The sequence below is a fragment of the Bufo gargarizans genome, unplaced genomic scaffold (genome assembly GCF_014858855.1).
Source record: "Bufo gargarizans isolate SCDJY-AF-19 unplaced genomic scaffold, ASM1485885v1 fragScaff_scaffold_587_pilon, whole genome shotgun sequence".
NCBI lineage: Eukaryota > Metazoa > Chordata > Amphibia > Anura > Bufonidae > Bufo > Bufo gargarizans.
This window is the reverse complement of record NW_025334145.1, coordinates 173,048-194,446: the sequence shown is the minus strand read 5'-3', so window position 1 is coordinate 194,446 and position 21,399 is coordinate 173,048. Positions and strand designations below refer to the sequence as shown.

Here is a 21,399-nt window from a genome sequence, read left to right as displayed (position 1 = left end):
GCATGGAGGCAATCAGCCTGTGGCACTGCTGAGGTGTTATGGAGGCCCAGGATGCTTCACTGCGGCGTGGCATGGAGGCAATCAGCCTGTGGCACTGCTGAGGTGTTATGGAGGCCCAGGAGGCTTCAATGCGGCGTGGCATGGAGGCAATCAGCCTGTGGCACTGCGGAGGTGTTATGGAGGCCCAGGAGGCTTCAATGCGGCGTGGCATGGAGGCAATCAGCCTGTGGCACTGCTGAGGTGTTATGGAGGCCCAGGAGGCTTCGATAGCGGCCTTAAGCTCATCCAGAGTGTTGGGTCTTGCGTCTCTCAACTTTCTCTTCCCAATATCCCACAGATTCTCTATGGGATTCAGGTCAGGAGAGTTGGCAGGCCAGTTGAGCCCAGTAATACCATGGTCAGTAAACCAGTTACCAGTGGTGTTGGCACTGTGAGCAGGTGCCAGGTCGTGCTGAAAAATGAAATCTTCATCTCCATAAAGCTTTTCAGCAGATGGAAGCATGAAGTGCTCCACAATCTCCTGATAGCGGCTGCATTGACCCTGCCCTTGATAAAACACAGTGGACCAACACCAGCAGCTGACATGGCCCCCAGACCATCACTGACTGTGGGGACTGGACACTGGACTTCAGGCATTTTGGCATTTCCCTCTCCCCAGTCTTCCTCCAGACTCTGGCACCTTGATTTCCGAATGACCTGCAACAGTCCAGTGCTGCTTCTCTGTAGCCCAGGTCAGGCGCTTCTGCCGCTGTTTCTGGGGAATGCGGCACCTGTAGCCCATGTCCTGCACACGCCTGTACACGGGGGCTCTGGATGTTTCTACTCCAGACTCAGTCCACTGCTTCCGCAGGTCCCCCAAGGTCTGGAATCGGTCCTTCTCCACAATCTTCCTCAGGGTCCGGTCACCTCTTCTCGTTGTGCAGCGTTTTCTGCCACACTTTTTCCTTCCCACAGACTTCCCACTGAGGGGCCCTGATACAGCCCTCTGGGAACAGCCTATTCCTTCAGAAATTTCTTTCTGTCTCTTACCCTCTTGCTTGAGGTGTCAATGATGGCCTTCTGGACAGCAGTCAGGTCGGCAGTCTGACCCATGATTGCCGTTTGGAGTAATGAACCAGGCTGGGAGTTTGTAAAAGCCTCAGGAATCTTTTGCAGGTGTTTAGAGTTAATTAGTTGATTCAGATGATTAGGTTAATGGCTCGTTTAGAGAACCTTTTCATGATATGCTAATTTTTTGAGATAGGAATTTTGGGTTTTCATGAGCTGTATGCCAAAATCATCAATATTAAAACAATAAAAGGCTTGAACTACTTCAGTTGGTGTGTAATGAATCTAAAATATATGAAAGTCTAATGTTTATCAGTACATTACAGAAAATAATGAACTTTATCACAGTATGCTAATTTTTTGAGAAGGACCTGTATATTCTACACCAAGCGGAGCCTTTCCTAAAAAATCATCAGCCATCCGGACCTCCCCTTTAAGGGCCCCCGTCACCTCATCTCATGAACCTTCGTTCTGAGGCCGCAGTCAGACGGCGGTAATGTGGGGCGGTTGTATTGTTCCCGTAGTAAGATCCGGACTCGTCATCGGGCCCCGTGGAGGTCAAAGTTAGGACGTGACTGAAATACGCACTGCGTTCAGGGAGCAGCCATGCGGTTCAGTCTGTACGAGGCTTGTGCCTGAAAGTGACCATGTCCACCCGCCACAATGTGTACCCCCCACAGAGGAGATGGAAGGATCCGTCCATAGGACGCTATGAGCCGTACCCCCCACAGAGGAGATGGAAGGATCCGTCCATAGGACGCTGTAAGCCGTGCCCTCCACAGAGGAGATGGAAGGATCCGTCCATAGGACGCAATAAGCCGTACCCCCCACAGAGGAGATGGAAGGTTCCGTCCATAGGACGCTATAATCCGTACCCCCCACAGAGGAGATGGAAGGATCCGTCCATAGGACGCTATAAGCCGTACCCCCCACAGAGGAGACGGAAGGATCCGTCCATAGGACGCTATAAGCCGTACCCCCACAGAGGAGATGGAAGGATCCGTCCATAGGACGCTATAAGCCGTACCCCCACAGAGGAGATGGAAGGATCCGTCCATAGGACGCTATGAGCCGTACCCCCCACAGAGGAGATGGAAGGATCCGTCCATAGGACGCTATAAGCCGTACCCCCCCACAGAGGAGACGGAAGGATCCGTCCATAGGACGCTATAAGCCGTACCCCCCACAGAGGAGATAGAAGGATCCGTCCATAGGACGCTATAAGCCGTACCCCCCACAGAGGAGACGGAAGGATCCGTCCATAGGACGCTATAAGCCGTACCCCCCACAGAGGAGACGGAAGGATCCGTCCATAGGACGCTATAAGCCGTACCCCCCACAGAGGAGATGGAAGGATCCGTCCATAGGACGCTATAAGCCGAACCCCCCACAGAGGAGATGGAAGGATCCGTCCATAGGACGCTATAAGCCGTACCCCCCACAGAGGAGACGGAAGGATCCGTCCATAGGACGCTATAAGCCGTACCCCCCACAGAGGAGATGGAAGGATCCGTCCATAGGACGCTATAAGCCGTACCCCCCACAGAGGAGATGCAAGGATCCGTCCATAGGACGCTATAAGCCGTACCCCCACAGAGGAGATGGAAGGATCCGTTCATAGGACGCTATAAGCCGTACTGTCTACAGAGGAGATGGAAGGATCCGTCCATAGGACGCTATAAGCCGTACCCCCCACAGAGGAGACGGAAGGATCTGTCCATAGGACGCTATAAGCCGTACCCCCCACAGAGGAGATGGAAGGATCCGTCCATAGGACGCTATAAGCCGTACCCCCCACAGAGGAGATGGAAGGATCCGTCCATAGGACGCTATAAGCCGTACCCACCACAGAGGAGATGGAAGGATCCGTCCATAGGACGCTATAAGCCGTACCCCCCACAGAGGAGATGGAAGGATCCGTCCATAGGACGCTATAAGCCGTACCCCCCACAGAGGAGATGGAAGGATCCGTCCATAGGACGCTATAAGCCGTACCCCCCACAGAGGAGATGGAAGGATCCGTCCATAGGACTCTATAAGCCGTACCCCCCACAGAGGAGATGGAAGCATCCGTCCATAGGCGCTATAAGCCGTACCCCCCACAGAGGAGATGGAAGGATCCGTCCATAGGACGCTATAAGCCGTACCCCCCACAGAGGAGATGGAAGGATCCGTCCATAGGATGCTATAAGCCGTACCCACCACAGAGGAGATGGAAGGATCCGTCCATAGGACGCTATAAGCCTTACCCCCCACAGAGGAGATGGAAGGATCCGTCCATAGGACGCTATAAGCCGTACCCCCCACAGAGGAGACGGAAGGATCCGTCCATAGGACGCTATAAGCCGTACCCCCCACAGAGGAGATGGAAGGATCTGTCCATAGGACGCTATAAGCCGTACCCCCCACAGAGGAGATGGAAGGATCCGTCCATAGGACGCTATAAGCCGTACCCACCACAGAGGAGATGGAAGGATCCGTCCATAGGACGCTATAAGCCGTACCCCCCACAGAGGAGATGGAAGGATCTGTCCATAGGACGCTATAAGCCGTACCCCCCACAGAGGAGATGGAAGGATCCGTCCATAGGACGCTATAAGCCGAACCCCCACAGAGGAGATGGAAGGATCCGTCCATAGGACGCTGTAAGCCGTACACTCCACAGAGAAGATGGAAGGATCCGTCCATAGGACGCTATAAGCTGTACCCCCCACAGAGGAGATGGAAGGATCCGTCCATAGGACGCTATAAGCCGTACCCTCCACAGAGGAGACGGAAGGATCCGTCCATAGGACGCTATAAGCCGTACCCCCCACAGAGGAGATGGAAGGATCCGTCCATAGGACGCTATAAGCCGTACCCCCCACAGAGGAGATGGAAGGATCCGTCCATAGGACGCTATAAGCCGTACCCCCCACAGAGGAGACGGAAGGATCCGTCCATAGGACGCTATAAGCCGAACTCCCCACAGAGGAGATGGAAGGATCCGTCCATAGGAGGCTATAAGCCGTACCCTCCACAGAGGAGATGGAAGGATCCTTCTATCTACAGGTGAAATTTGAAAAATTAGAATATTGTGAGAAGGTTGAATGTTCTGGGCTCAGTGTGACGCTCTCTCGTCAGCTAATTCAGGAAAGAACAGAAATGGCGCGCTCGCCTGATGGCACGGACCACGCCGGGAACCTGGGCCTGAGGGTTTATGTCCAAGTAAAAAACAGAGCGTGTCCGGCTTCCAGATAGCGGGTTAACCCTTTGTCACGAGTAAGGATCTCTATTGTAGACTTGGATTGTTTATGGTTTTTACTGCACTGAATTATTATAAGGATTCCCCGTTATCTGGAAGCCGGACCCCCTCTCTGTTTTTATACCTAGCCAGATAATTATTCCTCCCGATGCCTCAGATGTTTGTGTCACTTTAGAGGGTCTCCAGCAGACCCCCGGGGGTAGCCGCCTCCACCCGGTCACACGTCTGTATTTGTGCTGCACAAGCTTGAAGTGACACATATGATGCAGCAGCTCTGGAGGATGGGGGTGACCATATTGTGCGCTCTGGCGGTATATATATATACACACACATACGATGGACACGGTGCTATGGTTAACCCATTGTTTACTGAAATTTAGACAAACTGAGTAGATGTTCATAAACAAGTGAAAATCAAGTCCAGCTGTAGATCCGGTATAACAGGAGCCCCTCTGATCTGTCCAATGTCCCATCCTGGGGCAGTATGGATGCTGCCGGCTCTCCATGTGCCGCTGCAGGGTGCTGGCAGCAGTCTGGGTGCATCGGGCCCCTCATTCTCCCTGGATCCTGCTACAGCAGGGACTGGAGGCCATTGACTGCAGCAGGTGCTCTATGGAGTCCACCGCAGGGACTGGAGGCCATTGACTGCAGCAGGTGCTCTATGGAGTCCACAGCAGGGACTGGAGGCCATTGACTGCAGCAGGTGCTCTATGGAGTCCACCGCAGGGACTGGAGGCCATTGACTGCAGCAGGTGCTCTATGGAGTCCACAGCAGGGACTGGAGGCCATTGACTGCAGCAGGTGCTCTATGGAGTCCACCGCAGGGACTGGAGGCCATTGACTGCAGCAGGTGCTCTATGGAGTCCACCGCAGGGACTGGAGGCCATTGACTGCAGCAGGTGCTCTATGGAGTCCACCGCAGGGACTGGAGGCCATTGACTGCAGCAGGTGCTCTATGGAGTCCACCGCAGGGACTGGAGGCCATTGACTGCAGCAGGTGCTCTATGGAGTCCACCGCAGGGACTGGAGGCCATTGACTGCAGCAGGTGCTCTATGGAGTCCACCGCAGGGACTGGAGGCCATGGACTGCAGCAGGTGCTCTATGGAGGCCATTGACTGCAGCAGGTGCTCTATGGAGTCCACCGCAGGGACTGGAGGCCATTGACTGCAGCAGGTGCTCTATGGAGTCCACCCCAGGGACTGGGATGTCCTCTGCTTCTCTTATTCTCTCCCAATTCTTCCACTTAAGATGCTGCTGGGACGGGGAAAGGACACAGAGCCAAGAACAGCGCTTGCAGCCTCTTCATTACTCCCTCAGGTCTTCCCACAATAAATGGCTCCTCGGCTTCTATGCCCACCTTTGTCGGTACCCACTCTACAGAGGACTATAGAGAACGCCCTACAGACCTCTAGGTGCGCTCCTGAAAGAGCAGTCCTCTTCACCTCTCACATGAGGGTACAGCTACACGGTGACTTTCCATATAATGTCTGTCCATGGTGTCCATGTGATATACTGTGACAGGACAATTGCAAAAAATCCACCCTTGTAGCTGTACCCTAAGTATTTCCTGGAATTTCAGAAGAATCCGTGGCTCCAGCCATTTTTTGTGGAGATGAACAAGTGCAAATGTCCTGTCCCTGCAGGACTTGATGGTCGGGGCCACTCCGCTGTGTAGCATTACTCACTATTAGGGACACACACCGCACATCACAAAGCAGACAGACTATTGCATGGATGGCCAACCTGAGGCTCTCCAGCTGTTGCAAAACTACAACTCCCATCATGCCCAGACTGCCAACAGCTATCAGCAGGGCATTGTGGGAGTTGTAGTTTTACAACAGCTGGAGAGCCGCAGGTTGGCCACGCCTGGACTATTGGATTAGCTGTTTCCGGAGGTGAGGGTTGTAGCAGCGACGACTGTCCCACCGCAGCATCATGCGTAAACTGTACCAGAAATGGCTGTGTGCTCGGGGGTTTCTTGGCCAGTTCAGGAAGGTCTGAGGGCAGATCCTCCTCCTGGTCATTAGGTACTTGGACATTTTCATCTTGTTGTTGAGAATCACTAAGACCAGGACGTCCTTCTTCTCATCCAGTAACCTTTGATGGCACATAAGGAAAGCATGGCGCAGGAGGCCGCTGCTGAAGCCCTCACGAGTCAGGATCAATACCGTCTTCTTGCTCTTGTATATTGCTTCATACAGGTTCTCGATGCTCGACTTTCCAGGGGTCCAATCCCGTTGCTCCAGGCACAAGTTAAACATGTTCGTTTCAGGTCCCTCCAGATGTTCCAGGAGCTCATGGTAGACCCAGTCCGTCACTGCATGGTCCTCCGTGTTAAACGCCACAAAAGCGTCATACTCCTCATTAGCGTCTCCATGTAGCTTGGAGTAGCGTTGCATAGAGGCCATTATGACTTGGCTGAGGTACCACAAATCCCATGAAAAGAGCTTCCAAACTGTTGTGAGGGACATCAGGACTATCAACAGGACAGTGGAGTAGACAAAGCACTTATGGCCATAGAGGTCTTGACATGACTGAGGGTCCATATAGAGGAGTGACCTCTTCTTCATAGTGTCCGGGGTGTCACACTTCATTTTTGTAGACAGGTGTTCTACAGTAATATTTGTCTCCATGAGGAATTTGATGAACCAGCTGGTGTGACAGGTGCAATCGAACGGGTTGTTGCTGATGTCCAGGTGGTTGAGCGTCAACAGAAGTGCCTGGGGAAAGCTGTCCCTGTCGATGGTCTGTATCTGGTTATTATCCAGGAATAGGTGCCGGAGCTTGGAGTAGGTGATGAAGAACGCCTTGTTGAGGGAGCTTATCTTGTTGTTCTTCAGATTTAGGAAGGTGAGTTGGCTCCTACTACCGGTGAAGTTACTGCTCAACAAGGTCAAGGAGTTGAAGCCAAGGTCCAGGTGCGTCAGATTGCTGAGGTGGGCAATGTTCTCCCAGTGAAATGAGTAGAGCTGGTTATAGGAAAGGATTAGATACTCCAGAGACATGGGCAGGTTCTCCAAGGCCTTCCCCGGGATGACCTCCAGACTGTTATAACTGATATCCAGGTACTTCAACCGTGTGAGGTTTGTGAAGATGGTGATATAAGCGTCTTTACCGCTTAGCCACATGCTATGCAGCAGGTTCTTCTGGAAGTGAAGCTTCTCCAGGGACGGGTTCTTCAGCTCCTTGGTCGTGCGCAAGCCGATCAAATTGTTGTTTAGATTTAGTTCTATCAGAGAAGTCAGGTTCTCCATGAAGACAAGTCTGTGGTTGACGCCGTTTATCATGAACTGGTAGTTGTTGTTGGCCAGGTTTAATACTTTAAGATTCGGAAGTTCACTGAAAGCCAAGTAATAGTACAAATCAAATCTGTTGTATGAGAGATCCAAGTGCCGCAAAGATGCCAGGTGCCCGAACTGAGTCCCATCCAGACGTTGGTTGATGAAGTTGTAGCTCATGTTGAGACATTCAATATCGTCCATGCCCAAAAAGTGATCGGCCTGCAGACTCATTAAGTTGTTGAAGGACAAGTCGACTGAATGGTTGTACTCATAGCACTGGGAGTATTCAGGACCACTGCTGCGTTCCTGTTCTCCATCATTCCCTGGTTCTTCCCATGATGCATCCGGATTTACATGGCGGTTAAAGAGAGCTGCAGTGAATGGCTTCCGTCCCTCTTGTCGTTCACTGATTATTTGGAATGAGATCAAGTTTTCTGCCAGTGACAATGCGCGCAGCTCTTTATGACTTAGGAACATGCTCAGGTTGGCCTCCTGGATGAAGTTCGTCCTGAGGCTCACTTCTCGAAGATTTGGCAACGTGAGCAGCGGCTTGATGCCCTCATAATCCAGAACATTGAAGAAATATCCCATCAGAGATATCCTGTGGAGGGATCGCATGGCAGAGACGCTGGGGTTCAGCACCAGCCTCGGGCGAAGTAGTTGTGGGTGAAAGTTGTAGCTCAGATCCAAGGAGTTTACGTTCACTAACCTGGAAAAAAACGTTTCCTTCTCTAAGTCTAAGATGTTGTCGGCCAGAACGAGGCTGCGCAGATTCATCATCCCTTCGAAGATGGAGTTGTTGATGGTGAGAATTGAGTTCCCTTTGAGGTTGAGGCTGGAGAGGTTCCCCAGGCAGTCGAACACCCCCGGCCCCAGCTGCAGGGCACTGTTATTATGGCAGGGGAAGCACGGCTGCACAGTGTGGTCGCAACGCTGACAGTTCCACTGAATGTCCAGCACCATCAGCCGGCTGAACTGGCAGAAGTCGTCCCGGACAATCCGCGAGATCTTGTTCTGAGACAAGTCCAAGACGGTGAGAGAAGATGGAAGGTTCCTGGGGAAGGCAGTCATGTTGTTGCAGGAGAGCACCAGTGTCTTCAGGGTGGTCATGTCTCTGAGGACGTCATCTTGGATCTTCACCTCTGTCTCACAGGGATTTCTGTAATAACAGTTCCAACCAAAGTACAGATTTATTAGCTTTGTGACTCCGGCCAGATCCTGCCCCGACAACGTGAGGATGTGGTTGAGGTTGATATTCAGTTCAGTGATGTTTCCGGGGAGCGGGGGCAGGACGCTCAGGCTGTTCCCACTGAGGTCCAGGACACACAGGTGCTTCAGGTGCACTAGGGCGTCGGGGTCGATGGTCAGCTGACACGGCCCCATGTCCGGCCGCAGGGTCAGGGGCAGGCAGTTGGAGCTCATGTTCAGCTTCCGTAGGTTCGGGACTCCGGAGAAGGAGCTGTTTGTAAGACGCCTTATGTCATTAACGGACAGATCAAATCCAGTGACTCGTCCTGATGAGACCCAGGGCAAGTAGGGCAGGTGGCGACCTCGGCAACCCACAACCGTTCCATTTTTGCGGTCATCACATGGAGCAAAGTTGGGAAAGATCCCCAAACACAAGGATACCCCAAAAATCCAAGTCACAGAAAGCTCCAGAAACCAGCGCTGTCCCTTTAAAAACAAATACAGAAAACCAAAATCACATATTGGCATAAGATACAGCCGTCATTCACGTAGTGGAGACAGAGCGATGTTCTGCAGATCTCTAGAGAGGTCAGAGGTGTAATAATCTGCAGGATATATCACTATGTATCTGTCAGGAGGTAGAGAGGACAGAGCAATGTTCTGCAGATCTCAGGAGAGGTCAGTGGTGCAATAATCTGCAGGATATATCACTATGTATCTGTTAGGAGGTAGAGAGGTCAGAGGTGTAATAATCTGCAGGATATATCACTATGTATCTGTTAGGAGGTAGAGAGGTCAGAGGTGTAATAATCTGCAGGATATACAGTTGTGTTCAAAATAATAGCAGTGTGTTTAAAAAAGTGAATAAAGCTCCGAATCCTTCTAATGGCTTCTATCTCCATCCACACAGATGCATCGGGAACACTGCACCTTCTGTTCCAAATCACAACATGAAGAAAAAAATATATATATATAAAAATTTAAGAAAAGTGAATATTAGACTAAAAATAGCAGTGTTTGTCTCCTTTACAATCTCAGACACTCGCTCTATAAACGGAGAAATGTCTGAGGCTTTCCTCTCCTCTGAATCCCGTCACTGATACTCAGTTGTATACCCGCTGTCTCTGAGACCTGCTGGGCGTCTGTGCTGCTCGGAGTCACCACCTTCTGCCCCTGTGACCAGGTTCTCCAGCCCCGGAGGATCGGACCACATCCCAAAGTTCTTCTCTATTTCTTGGTTTTGCCTCAGAACCTACATTTTTGATGTCGCCCATAAGTTTTCTATAGGATTAGGATCCGGGGATCGGGCCGGCCGCTCCATGACGTCAGTCTTGTTGGTCTGGAGCCGAGATGTTGCCCGTTTACTGGAGTGTTTGGGGTCGTCGTCTTGTTGGACACCCATGTCAAGGGCATCTCCTCTTCAGCATAAGGCAGCAGGACCTCTTCCAGTATTCTGATGGATTCAGACTGATCCATGATCCCTGGTCTGCGATAAATAGGCCCCACACCGTAGTCTGAGACACATCCCCATATCATGATGCTTGTCCACCATGCTTTACTGTCCTCACAGTGCACTGGGGCTGAATTCAGTGTTTGGGGGTCGTCTCCGGCCACGAGACCCAAAAAGAACCATTGTACTTTCATCAGTCCCCAGAATGTCTCTTCAGACCGGTCATTGGGCTCTTTGGCAGATTGTAAGCTCTTCAGCCCACGTCTTGTTTCCAGCAGTGGGACTTTGCGGGGGCTTCATGCAGATCGCTCGGCCTCACATCGGCCTCTTCTCATTGTAACAGGACTCACAGGGAACGTCACACCTTCTTCCATCTTCCTGGAGCTGATTGTTCGCCGAGTCCTCGCCATTTTGGCTTTTCTCCTATCCATTTAAATGGTAGTTTTTCGCTTTCTTCCACGTCTTCCAGGTGTCGGTTGCCGTTTTAAAGCATTTGCGCTCATTTTAGCCGAGCAGCCACCTGTGCCCCCCCCCCCCCCCCTTGACAGAGGGTTGACGTCGTGTAGGTCCCCTCTGCTTTACACTGCCAAACGGGCAGCAGTATAGAGCTAGTAATAGCCCTGCAAACGGCGACACTGTGGAACCTCCGTGAGAAGGTGCGAGTCAGCGCCTCTCCGGCCCGACTCAGTGTTGTTCATCAACGAGTGGGGACTGTGATTTTAACTTTAGTTTTTGGTTTGTAGGAAAAATAAAGATAAGCAATTCACCCCCCACTGATATCTAGGTTTTAGTATAGTCCGTAATAAAAGTGACGTTTTCTACTAACACCTGGGTCAAGATCGGCCCCATTGCCCAGGTTGGCACTAGTTAATGTAGTGACTATCATTTTCTGCACTCCTTTATATGTTTTCCCCTCTCCACTAGAGATGTCGCGAACATAACATTTTCCGTTCGCAAACGGCGAACGCAAATTTCTGCAAATGTTCGCAAACGGGGAACCGCCATTGACTTCAATAGGCAGGCGAATTTTAAACCCCACAGGGACTGTTTCTGGCCACAGTAGTGATGGAAAACTTGTTTCAAGGGGACTAACACCTGGACTGTGGCCGGAGGGGGGTCCATGGCAAAACTCCCATGGAAAATTACATTGTTGACGCAGAGTTGGGTTTTAATCCATAAAGGGCATAAATCACCAGTGTGTGTATACTATCAGGTATGATGTTGTATCGATCAGGCAGTGTAAGGGTTACGGCCGCTTCACAGACATTGACAGACCAAACTCCCCTTTTAATGCACCGCAAACAACCGCAAACAGTCCATTTGCAGAAGGTTGGATACCAAGCTAGCCATGTCCCGTTGATGTCATTGAAGGCTGCTTCCTCCACCAGCCACGTACAACACCAAGGGTCCCCGAAAGGTGAATTGAATAGATTTTTTGAACAGGGAGATGGTTAAAAAAACGCTGGCTCCCTCCCCTTTGTTTGAATCCACGGTCACTGCGTCTGCGCCGTGCAATTTACTGTCCCACCCGATATGAGTGGTATTTCCTGTAGTACTATTCTCATCAGTTTAATCCCCGTTACGTCCCATATCAGGGTGGGATTCAGGCCGGGTACCTGCGACTGCCTTCACAGTGACAGACCAAACTCTGAGACACCAAACTGAATTGATTTTAGGAACGTCGGTCCTCTTACTCCCAAGTTGGGGCACTGCGCGTGCGGGGGGGCAATGTGCTGTGACCCCCTATATGAGTGGTGTCTTAACTAGTACTATTCCTATCAGTTTAATCCCTGTTACGTCCCCTATCCGGGACGTGTGTCGAATTGATTAACCATTGTCGAATAACGAACCATTACGACATCCGGGAATAATTTAGTTCCGAGCTCTGTACTTGATTTGTATTGGAATTGTTGGGGATTTTCTAAATTGTCTGCATTATTTCTAATAAAAAAATCATAATAAAGTCTCTTAATAGTTTATTTTATGTATTAAAAACCCAAACAACTTAAAATTTTTAATTTTTTTTTTAGTTTTTTCTATGAAAAATTATCCAGCCGATCGCTTTTGGTCTGATCATAATGAAGCAACGGCCTTATCTGGGGTGCGGCAACATTGCCAGCACACTGATAGAGGTGGTCGCTTCATTGTGATACGCAAGCCCCTTCACCACAACAAGGTACCGACCACGAAGGGGAATTGACACTTGTATGTGCCTTTTTTTGTTTTGTTTTTGCAGCCACAGTGCAGCACCAGAGGCCAGAAACATTAGGCATGGACACATGCCTGAAAAACAATGCTATTGTTGCAGCCGCTGTTGTAGCAGCGGCCAGGAAAAATTGTTTTTTTCCAGGCAGAAAGGCGACTAAAACATTGCGGCTTGAACCCTAGTTGGTGGCGGAGAATTCACGAAAGTCATCCGGTATGCAGACATTAAATACAGCAGCGTGGGGACCATTTTGAGGCCAAGGCATGTCAGGCCTTTTATTAGTTAAACGTATCCCCCACTGTCAGTCCCCTCGGGATCCATGCCTCATTCATCTTAATGAAGGTGAGGTAATCAACACTTTTTTGACTGATATATATTCTAAAATAGTGGGATGCACAGGACAGTGGGTCCACCAGCCAGGGTGCCGCGGTCCCGCAGTGTCACCCCACTGCTGAGATAAAAACCAAAAATAGTGATATATAAGGACTGGGCCCACCTAAGATGTTGGGTCTTTACTTTATTAGGTATATTAACAATACATAATGCAATAATAATGAATGTAAAATGCAGTTAATTATTGCATTATGTATTGTTAATATACCCAATAAAGTAAAGACCCAATATCTTAGGTGGGCCCAGTCCTTATATATCACTTTTTTTGACCGAGGCGACTTCTCTTGTCAGTGACAATGCCTCCTGCTGCACTGAAGGTCCTTTCTGACAGGACACGGGGCAGGCCAGAAGTTCTATCGCAAACTGGGATAGCTCAGGCCACAGGTCAAGCCTGCACACCCAGTAGTCCAGGGGTTCATTGCTCCTCAGAGTCTCGATATCTGCACTTAAGGCGAGGTAGTCTGCCACCTGTCGGTCGAGTCGTTCTCTAAGGCTGGATCCCGAAGGGCTGTGGCGATGTGTAGGACTGAAAAAGCTCTGCATGTCCTCCATCAACAACACATCTGTAAAGCGTCCTGTCCTTGCCGCCGTGGTCGTGGTAGGAGGAGGATTACTTTCACCTCTTCCCCAGTTAGATTCCCGTTGTGCTGTGACATCCCCCTTATACGCTGTGTAAACCATATTTTTTAGTTTGGTTTTGAACTGCTGCATCCTTTCTGACTTCCAGTAATTCGGTAACATTTCCACCACTTCCTGCTTATACCGGGGGTCTAGTAGCGTGGCCACCCAGTACAGGTCGCTCTCCTTCATCCTTTTTATACGAGGGTCCCTCAACAGGCATGACAGCATGAAAGACCCCATTTGCACAAGGTTGGATGTCGAGCTACTTATTTCCCATTCCTCCTCCTCACTGATGTCATTGACGGTCTGTTCTTCCCCCCAGCCACGTACAAGACCACGGGTCCCAGATAGGTGACAACAACGAACACCCTGGGATGCCTTCTTTAGTTGGTCTTCCTCCTCCTCAAAGCCACATTCCTCCTGACTCCTCTTCCTCATACTCCTTTTCCAGCATTGCCACGGGTCCGGCAAGCAATGATGACAAGGCTGTTTCTGGTGGTGATGGTGACCACAACTCTTCCTCTTCACGCTCATCTACAGCCTGATCCAGCACTCTTCGCAGGGCACGCTCCAGGAAGAAAACAAACGGGATGAGGTTGCTGATGGTGCCATCGGTGAGATTGACTAGGTTTGTCACCTCCTCAAAAGGACGCATGAGCCTACAGGCATTGCGCATGGCAAAAAAATTCCCAGCTCCGCAGAGGCTGTCCTAGCACCCCGGTCATACAAATACTCGTTGACAGCTTTCTCTTGTTGGAGCAGGCGGTCGAACATTAGGAGTGTTGAATTCCAACGTGTCGGGCTGTCGCAAATCAAGCGCCTCACTGGCATGTTGTTTCGGTGCTGAATATCGGAAAAGTGCGCCATGGCCGTGTAGGAACACCTGAAATGGCCACACACCTTCCTGGCCTGCTTGAGGACGTCCTGTAAGCCTGGGTACTTAGACACAAAGCGTTGTACGATGAGATTCAACACATGTGCCATGCACGGCACATGTGACAACTTACCCAAATTCAATGCTGCCAACAAATTGCTTCCATTGTCACACACCACTTTGCTGATCTCCAGTTGGTGCGTGGTCAGCCACTGATCCACCTGTGCGTTCAGGGCGGACAGGAGTGCTGGTCCGGTGTGGCTCTCTGCTTTCAGGCAAGTCAACCCCAAGACAGCGTGACACTGTCGTATCCGGGATGTGGAATAGCCCCTGGGGAGCTGGGGGGATTCAGTTGATGTGCAGTCAGATGCCGCAGAAGAAGAGGACTCAGCCGAGGAGGTTATGGAAGAGGATGGAGTAGGAGGAGTAGAGGAGGTGGCAGCAGGCCAGCCTGCAAGTCGTGGCGGTGTCACCAACTCCGCTGCAGAGCCACGCATTCCATGCTTGGCAGCCGTCAGCAGGTTGACCCAATGCGCAGTGTAGGTGATATACCCGCCCTGACTGTGCTTTGCAGACCAGGTATCAGGGGTCAGATGGACCCTTGCCCCAACACTGTGTGCCAGAGATGCCATGACTTCCTTTTCAGTCACTGAGTAGAGGTTTGGGATTGCCTTATTAGAAAAAAAAAATTCATCCGGGTACCTTCCACTGTGGTGTCCCAATAGCGACAAATTTTTTGAAGGCCTCAGACTCTACCAGCTGGTATGGTAAAAGCTGGCGGGCTAAGAGTTCCGTTAAGCCAGCTGTCAGATGCCAGGGAAGGGGGTGACTCTGTGACATTGGCTTCTTACGCTCAAACATTTCCTTGACAGACACTGACTGTGGGCAGATGAGATGGAACTGCTGAAGGTGAGAGGCGGAGTGGCGGGTGGTTGAGAGGGGGCAAGGAGGACAGCAGTGGTTGACGTGGCTGAAGATGCTGGACCAGGAGGAGGATGGTGGCTTTGAGCTTGTGTGCTGCTTCTACTCGTCATCATGTGTTGATCCCATAGGCGTTTGTGATGTGCGATCATGTGCCTTCGCAAAGCAGTTGTACCGAGGTGGGTGTTGGACTTCCCACGACTCAGTTTCTTTTGGCACAGGTTGCAAATGGCATTGCTGTTGTCAGAGGCAGACACACAAAAAAAATGCCACACTGCTGAGCTCTGCAATGACGGCATTCTGGTGGTGGCATGCGTTGATTGGCGTGCTGTCTGTCTGACCCCGGGTGCGGATACATGCTGTCTGACTGTGCCACTAGCTCCTTGCGACGACCTCCCCCTGCTTCCAACTCGTCTCCTCCTTCTCTCTGTCTCCCCTTCTGAACTTTCCCCCTCTTCTTCTTCTCTTCGAGCAGGCACCCACGTGGCATCCACGGACACATCGTCATCATCAACCGCTTCACTTGTATCTGACACCTCAGCAAAGGAAGCAGCAGCGGGTACAACATCATCATCATCATCACACTGTACGTCCATGTGTGTAATGCTGCCTGACTGAGACATATCCCTGTTATCTACATCCCCTGGCAATAATGGCTGCGCATCACTAATTTCATCCAACTGATGTGTAAATAACTCCTCTGAGGGATCAAGTGAAGCGGCTGTGGTGGCTGTGGTGGTGGTGGCTGTGGTGGTAGTGGTGGCGGCGGCGGGCGGGAGAGCGGTGACCAAAGCTGAGCTGGAGGAGGATGGTGCGTCAAGGTTCTTAGCGGAAGCTGTTGAAGATTGGGTGTCCTGTGTAAGCCAGTCCACTATGTCCTCAGAGCTTTTTGGGTTCAGGGTACGTGGCCTCTGAACACTGGGAATTATTCCAGGGCCCGTGGAAATCACAGCACCACGACCACGACGGCCCCTGCGGGGTGGCCTGCCTCTGCCTGTCATTTTTTTTTAGATAAGTGCTACTATGCGTGCAAGGTACTGTGCCACCCTATATGAGTGGTGGGCAGTGGGCACAGTACAGTCTGTGGGGGCCTGACACACACGGGCTGCAACTGGGATTATATCACAGAAAAATATTAAATAGAATTTGTTTTTATCTGCGAGGTATTGTCTGTCACCCCCTGTATGGATGGTGCGCACAGGGCTGTCTGTGACTGAGCTGCAGCCTCTCACACACCGGCAGCCCGGCAACTGATATATATATATATAAAGCAGACTGATGCACCAGCCCTGAGAAGGGCTTTTTGGGGTGCAGTCTGGACGCTGTCCTTACAGCAGATGAGTCTGTGGACACAGAACACTGCCCGCGCTAACGCTTTCCCTATTAAATCAGCAGCAGCCGCACTGTCCCTCCTCTCACTGAGACTGCAGCTTCCAGGAGCTGGGAGGGTCCGGGAGGGAGGGGCTGCTGCTGATTGGCTGGAATGTGTCTGCTGACTGTGAGGTAGAGGGTCAAAGTTTACTCAATGATGACGTATAGGGGGCGGACCGAACATCGCATATGTTCACCGGGAACTATTCAGGACATCGCTACTCTCCAATCAACGTTTTAATCAAGGTGCGCTGTTCTTCTGAACAATGTCTGGAACGGCCCATGTTCCTCAGAATTTCAGAGTGAAATGCACTGTAACCGGCAGCTACAACATTTGCCGCCTTCCTTTAAATAAGGGCAATAATTGCCACCTGTTTTTCAAAGAATAAATGCCCTCACTCATTGAACTCCGCACTGCTAGTATTTTGAACATTCACCTTTCAATTAGTGATTCAATTAGAGAATCAGCAGCAGCAGCAGCAGCTCCTGACTGGTGGGTTTCTATTACTCCACTACACCCGCCAGTATATTATCTGCCATGTAGGAATATAATTTCTACCAAAACCAGTGATTGATCAGGTTAGTGATGTCTGACTGCTGTTATTTTGAACACAACTGTATCACTATGTATCTGTCAGGAGGTAGAGAGGACAGAGCGATGTTCTGCAGATCTCAGGAGAGGTCAGTGGTGTAATAATCTGCAGGTATATATATCACTATGTATCTGTCAGGAGGTAGAGAGGACAGAGCGATGTTCTGCAGATCTCAGGAGAGGTCAGTGGTGTAATAATCTGCAGGTATATATATCACTATGTATCTGTCAGGAGGTAGAGAGGACAGAGCGATGTTCTGCAGATCTCAGGAGAGGTCAGTGGTGTAATAATCTGCAGGTATATATATCACTATGTATCTGTCAGGAGGTAGAGAGGACAGAGCGATGTTCTGCAGATCTCGGGAGAGGTCAGAGGTGTAATAATCTGCAGGATATATCTCACCATGGTGCGGAGCAGCACGATGCTCATTGCCTGGAGCTTCTGTCTTCTCTTCTAGTTCTGCTTTTGCTTCTGGTTCCTGCGGCTTCAAGGGTTTGTCCCATAAGAACAATGTGACGCCCCGGGGGTCAGAGACGTATCCTGTGAATAGGAGACAAGTAGCTGTTCTGCTGCACCCCTTTAAGATGCAGGAGGCATGTGTCTTCATTGGAAAGACCCCTCTATCCTCCCTGCAGACCCCTCTGTCCTCCCTCCAGACCCCTCTGTCCTCCTCCAGACCCCTCTGTCCTCCTCCAGACCCCTCTGTCCTCCTCCAGACCCCTCTGTCCTCCCTCCAGACCCCTCTGTCCTCCTCCAGACCCCTCTGTCCTCCTCCAGACCCCTCTGTCTTCCCTCCAGACCCCTCTGTCCTCCCTCCAGACCCCTCTGTCCTCCCTCCAGACCCCTCTGTCCTCCCTCCAGACCCCTCTGTCCTCCCTCCAGACCCCTCTGTCCTCCCTCCAGACCCCTCTGTCCTCCCTCCAGACCCCTCTGTCCTCCCTCCAGACCCCTCTGTCCTCCCTCCAGACCCCTCTGTCCTCCCTCCAGACCCCTCTGTCCTCCCTCCAGACCCCTCTGTCCTCCCTCCAGACCCCTCTGTCCTCCCTCCAGACCCCTCTGTCCTCCCTCCAGACCCCTCTGTCCTCCCTCCAGACCCCTCTGTCCTCCCTGCAGACCCCTGTGTCCTTCCTCCAGACCCCTCTGTCCTCCCTCCAGACCCCTCTGTCCTCCCTCCAGACCCCTCTGTCCTCCTCCAGACCCCTCTGTCCTCCCTCCAGACCCCTCTGTCCTCCCTCCAGACTCCTCTGTCCTCCTCCAGACCCCTCTGTCCTCCCTCCAGACCCCTCTGTCCTCCCTCCAGACCCCTCTGTCCTCCCTGCAGACCCCTCTGTCCTCCCTGCAGACCCCTCTGTCCTCTCTCCAGACCCCTCTGTCCTCCCTCCAGACCCCTCTGTCCTCCCTCCAGACCCCTCTATCCTCCCTCCAGACCCTTTGTCCCCCTCCAGACCCCTCTGTCCTCCCTCCAGACCCCTCTGTCCTCCCTCCAGACCCCTCTGTCCTCCCTCCAGACCCCTCTATCCTCCCTCCAGACCCTTTGTCCCCCTCCAGACCCCTCTGTCCTCCCTCCAGACCCCTCTGTCCTCCCTCCTTACCCCTCTGTCCTCCTTCCAGACCCCTCTGTCCTCCCTCCAGACCCCTCTGTCCTCCCTCCAGACCCCTCTGTCCTCCCTCCAGACCCCTCTGTCCCCCCTCCAGACCCCTCTATCCTCTCTCCAGACCCCTCTGTCTTCCCTCCAGACCCCTCTGTCCTCCCTCCAGACCCCTCTATCCTCCCTCCAGACCCTTTGTCCCCCTCCAGACCCCTCTGTCCTCCCTCCAGACCCCTCTGTCCTCCCTCCTTACCCCTCTGTCCTCCTTCCAGACCCCTCTGTCCTCCCTCCAGACCCCTCTGTCCTCCCTCCAGACCCCTCTGTCCTCCCTCCAGACCCCTCTGTCCTCCTCCAGACCCCTCTGTCCTCCCTCCAGACCCCTCTGTCCTCCCTCCAGACCCCTCTGTCCTCCCTGCAGACCCCTCTGTCCTCCCTGCAGACCCCTCTGTCCTCCCTCCAGACCCCTCTGTCCTCCCTCCAGACCCCTCTGTCCTCCCTCCAGACCCCTCTGTCCTCCCTCCAGACCCCTCTGTCCTCCCTCCAGACCCCTCTGTCCTCCTCCAGACCCCTCTGTCCTCCCTCCAGACCCCTCTATCCTCCCTCCAGACCCCTCTGTCCCCCCTCCAGACCCCTCTGTCCTCCCTCCAGACCCCTCTGTCCTCCCTCCAGACCCCTCTGTCCTCCCTCCAGACCCCTCTGTCCTCCCTCCAGACCCCTCTGTCCTCCCTCCAGACCCCTCTATCCTCCTCCAGACCCCTCTGTCCTCCCTCCAGACCCTCTGTCCTCCCTCCAGACCCCTCTGTCCTCCCTCCAGACCCCTCTGTCCTCCCTCCTTACCCCTCTGTCCTCCCTCCAGACCCCTCTGTCCTCCCTCCAGACCCCTCTGTCCTCCCTGCAGACCCCTCTGTCCTCCCTCCTTACCCCTCTGTCCTCCCTCCAGACCCCTCTGTCCTCCCTCCAGACCCCTCTGTCCTCCCTCCTTACCCCTCTGTCCTCCCTCCTTACCCCTCTGTCCTCCCTCCAGACCCCTCTGTCCTCCCTGCAGACCCCTCTGTCCTCCCTGCAGACCCCTCTGTCCTCCCTCCAGACCCCTCTGTCCTCCCTCCAGACCCCTCTGTCCTCCCTCCAGACCCCTCTGTCCTCCCTCCAGACCCCTCTGTCCTCCCTCCTTACCCCTCTGTCCTCCCTCCAGACCCCTCTGTCCTCCCTCCAGACCCCTCTGTCCTCCCTCCTTACCCCTCTGTCCTCCCTCCTTACCCCTCTGTCCTCCCTCCTTACCCCTCTGTCCTCCTCCAGACCCCTCTGTCCTCCCTCCAGACCCCTCTGTCCTCCCTGCAGACCCCTCTGTCCTCCCTGCAGACCCCTCTGTCCTCCCTGCAGACCCCTCTGTCCTCCCTCCAGACCCCTCTGTCCTCCCTCCAGACCCCTCTGTCCTCCCTCCAGACCCCTCTGTCCTCCCTCCGTCCACCCTCTAGACCCTCTGTCCTCCCTCCAGACCCCTCTGTCCTCCCTCCAGACCCCTCTGTCCCCCTCCAGACCCCTCTATCCTCCCTCCTTACCCCTCTGTCCTCCCTCCTTACCCCTCTGTCCTCCCTCCAGACCCCTCTGTCCCCCTCCGTCCACCCTCCAGACCCCTCTGTCCCCCTCTGTCCCCCTCCAGACTCCTCTGCCCCCCTTCAGACTCCTCTGTCTTCCCTCTAGACCCCTCTGTCCTCCTCCAGACCCCTCTGTCCCCCTCCAGACCCCTCGGATTTGCGCTGTGCCCCCAGGGCGTCTCCGGCCTCCACAGGTGAGCTCCTGCAGGTTGGGGGCAGGGGCAGGAGACAGGAGGCCGCTCCCTGCCCCTCCTGTGTTTACCCTCTGGAGTTCCCAGGACAACAGACTGAGCAGAGCCGAGTGTTGTTAGTTACCTGCAGTCACTACTATCCCCATCAGGAGTGCCACAGTAATCACCCTCATCAGGTGAACCTGTCAGAGGGGGACACCAGAAAATCATGGGGCCTGTACCCCTGGTGCTGCACCTCGCGGCCCTCTGCTTCATCTGCTCCGTCCATGGACAGGGTAAGAGTCCCACGGGGCCGGGGAAGTAGTACTGTGCGTCCTACATAGGAGGCTGGGGAAGTAGTACTGTGCGTTCCCCAGAACCGTTTAGGAGGCTGGGGAAGTAGTACTGTGTGTCCTACATAGGAGGCTGGGGAAGTAGTACTGTGTGTCCTACATAGGAGGCTGGGGAAGTAGTACTGTGTGTCCTACATAGAAGGCTGGGGAAATAGTACTGTGTGTCCTCCATAACAGCATAGGAGGCTGGGGAAGTGGTACTGTGCTTCCTGCTGTGGGCTGTATTTAGTAGTATTATTGACACTATATGGCGGTGTGCTGTGGGCTCTCTTGCAGTATTTTCAGCAGTATATAGCAATGTACAGTGGGCTCTAGTTAGTAGTATTTAGGTAGTATGTGGAAGTATGCTGTGGGCTGTATTTAGTAGTATTGTCGGCAGTATGTGGCGGTGTGCTGTGGGCTCTATGTAGTAGTATTTGGGCAGTATGTGTCGGTGTGCTGTGGGCTCTATGTAGTAGTATTTGGGCAGTATGTGGCGGTGTGCTGTGGGCTCTATGTAGTA

At 52.7% G+C, this 21,399-nt stretch overlaps 2 protein-coding genes across 2 annotated transcripts in view; one reads left to right on the top strand and one right to left on the bottom strand.

Annotated features, from left to right (window-relative positions):
- Positions 1 to 4,649: 4,649 nt before the first annotated feature.
- LOC122922659 (toll-like receptor 7) lies at positions 4,650 to 17,837 on the bottom strand. Its single transcript, XM_044273349.1, has 2 exons — positions 17,593 to 17,837; positions 4,650 to 9,247 (listed from the first exon to the last, which is right to left on the bottom strand). Exons 1-2 carry the CDS (start codon positions 17,617 to 17,619, stop codon positions 6,164 to 6,166), a joined length of 3,111 nt encoding a protein of 1,036 aa, XP_044129284.1. The 5' UTR covers positions 17,620 to 17,837; the 3' UTR covers positions 4,650 to 6,163.
- Positions 17,838 to 20,626: 2,789 nt separating this feature from the next.
- Positions 20,627 to 21,399, top strand: part of CDHR4 (cadherin related family member 4) — a 28,169-nt gene continuing 27,396 nt past the window's right edge. Inside the window, exon 1 of the mRNA XM_044273358.1 lies at positions 20,627 to 20,840. Coding sequence (XP_044129293.1) covers positions 20,774 to 20,840 — 67 coding nt within the window. The 5' untranslated portion in view covers positions 20,627 to 20,773. The remainder of the gene's footprint in view (positions 20,841 to 21,399) is intronic.

Bases quoted from the DNA above. Each gene is read 5' to 3' on its own strand.
- LOC122922659 (XM_044273349.1), bottom strand. From the start codon at position 17,619: ATGAGCATCGTGCTGCTCCGCACCATG. The intron at 9,248-17,592 runs GTGAGATATATC...TTGTTTTTAAAG, and splicing joins TCGTGCTGCTCCGCACCATG to GGACAGCGCTGGTTTCTGGA.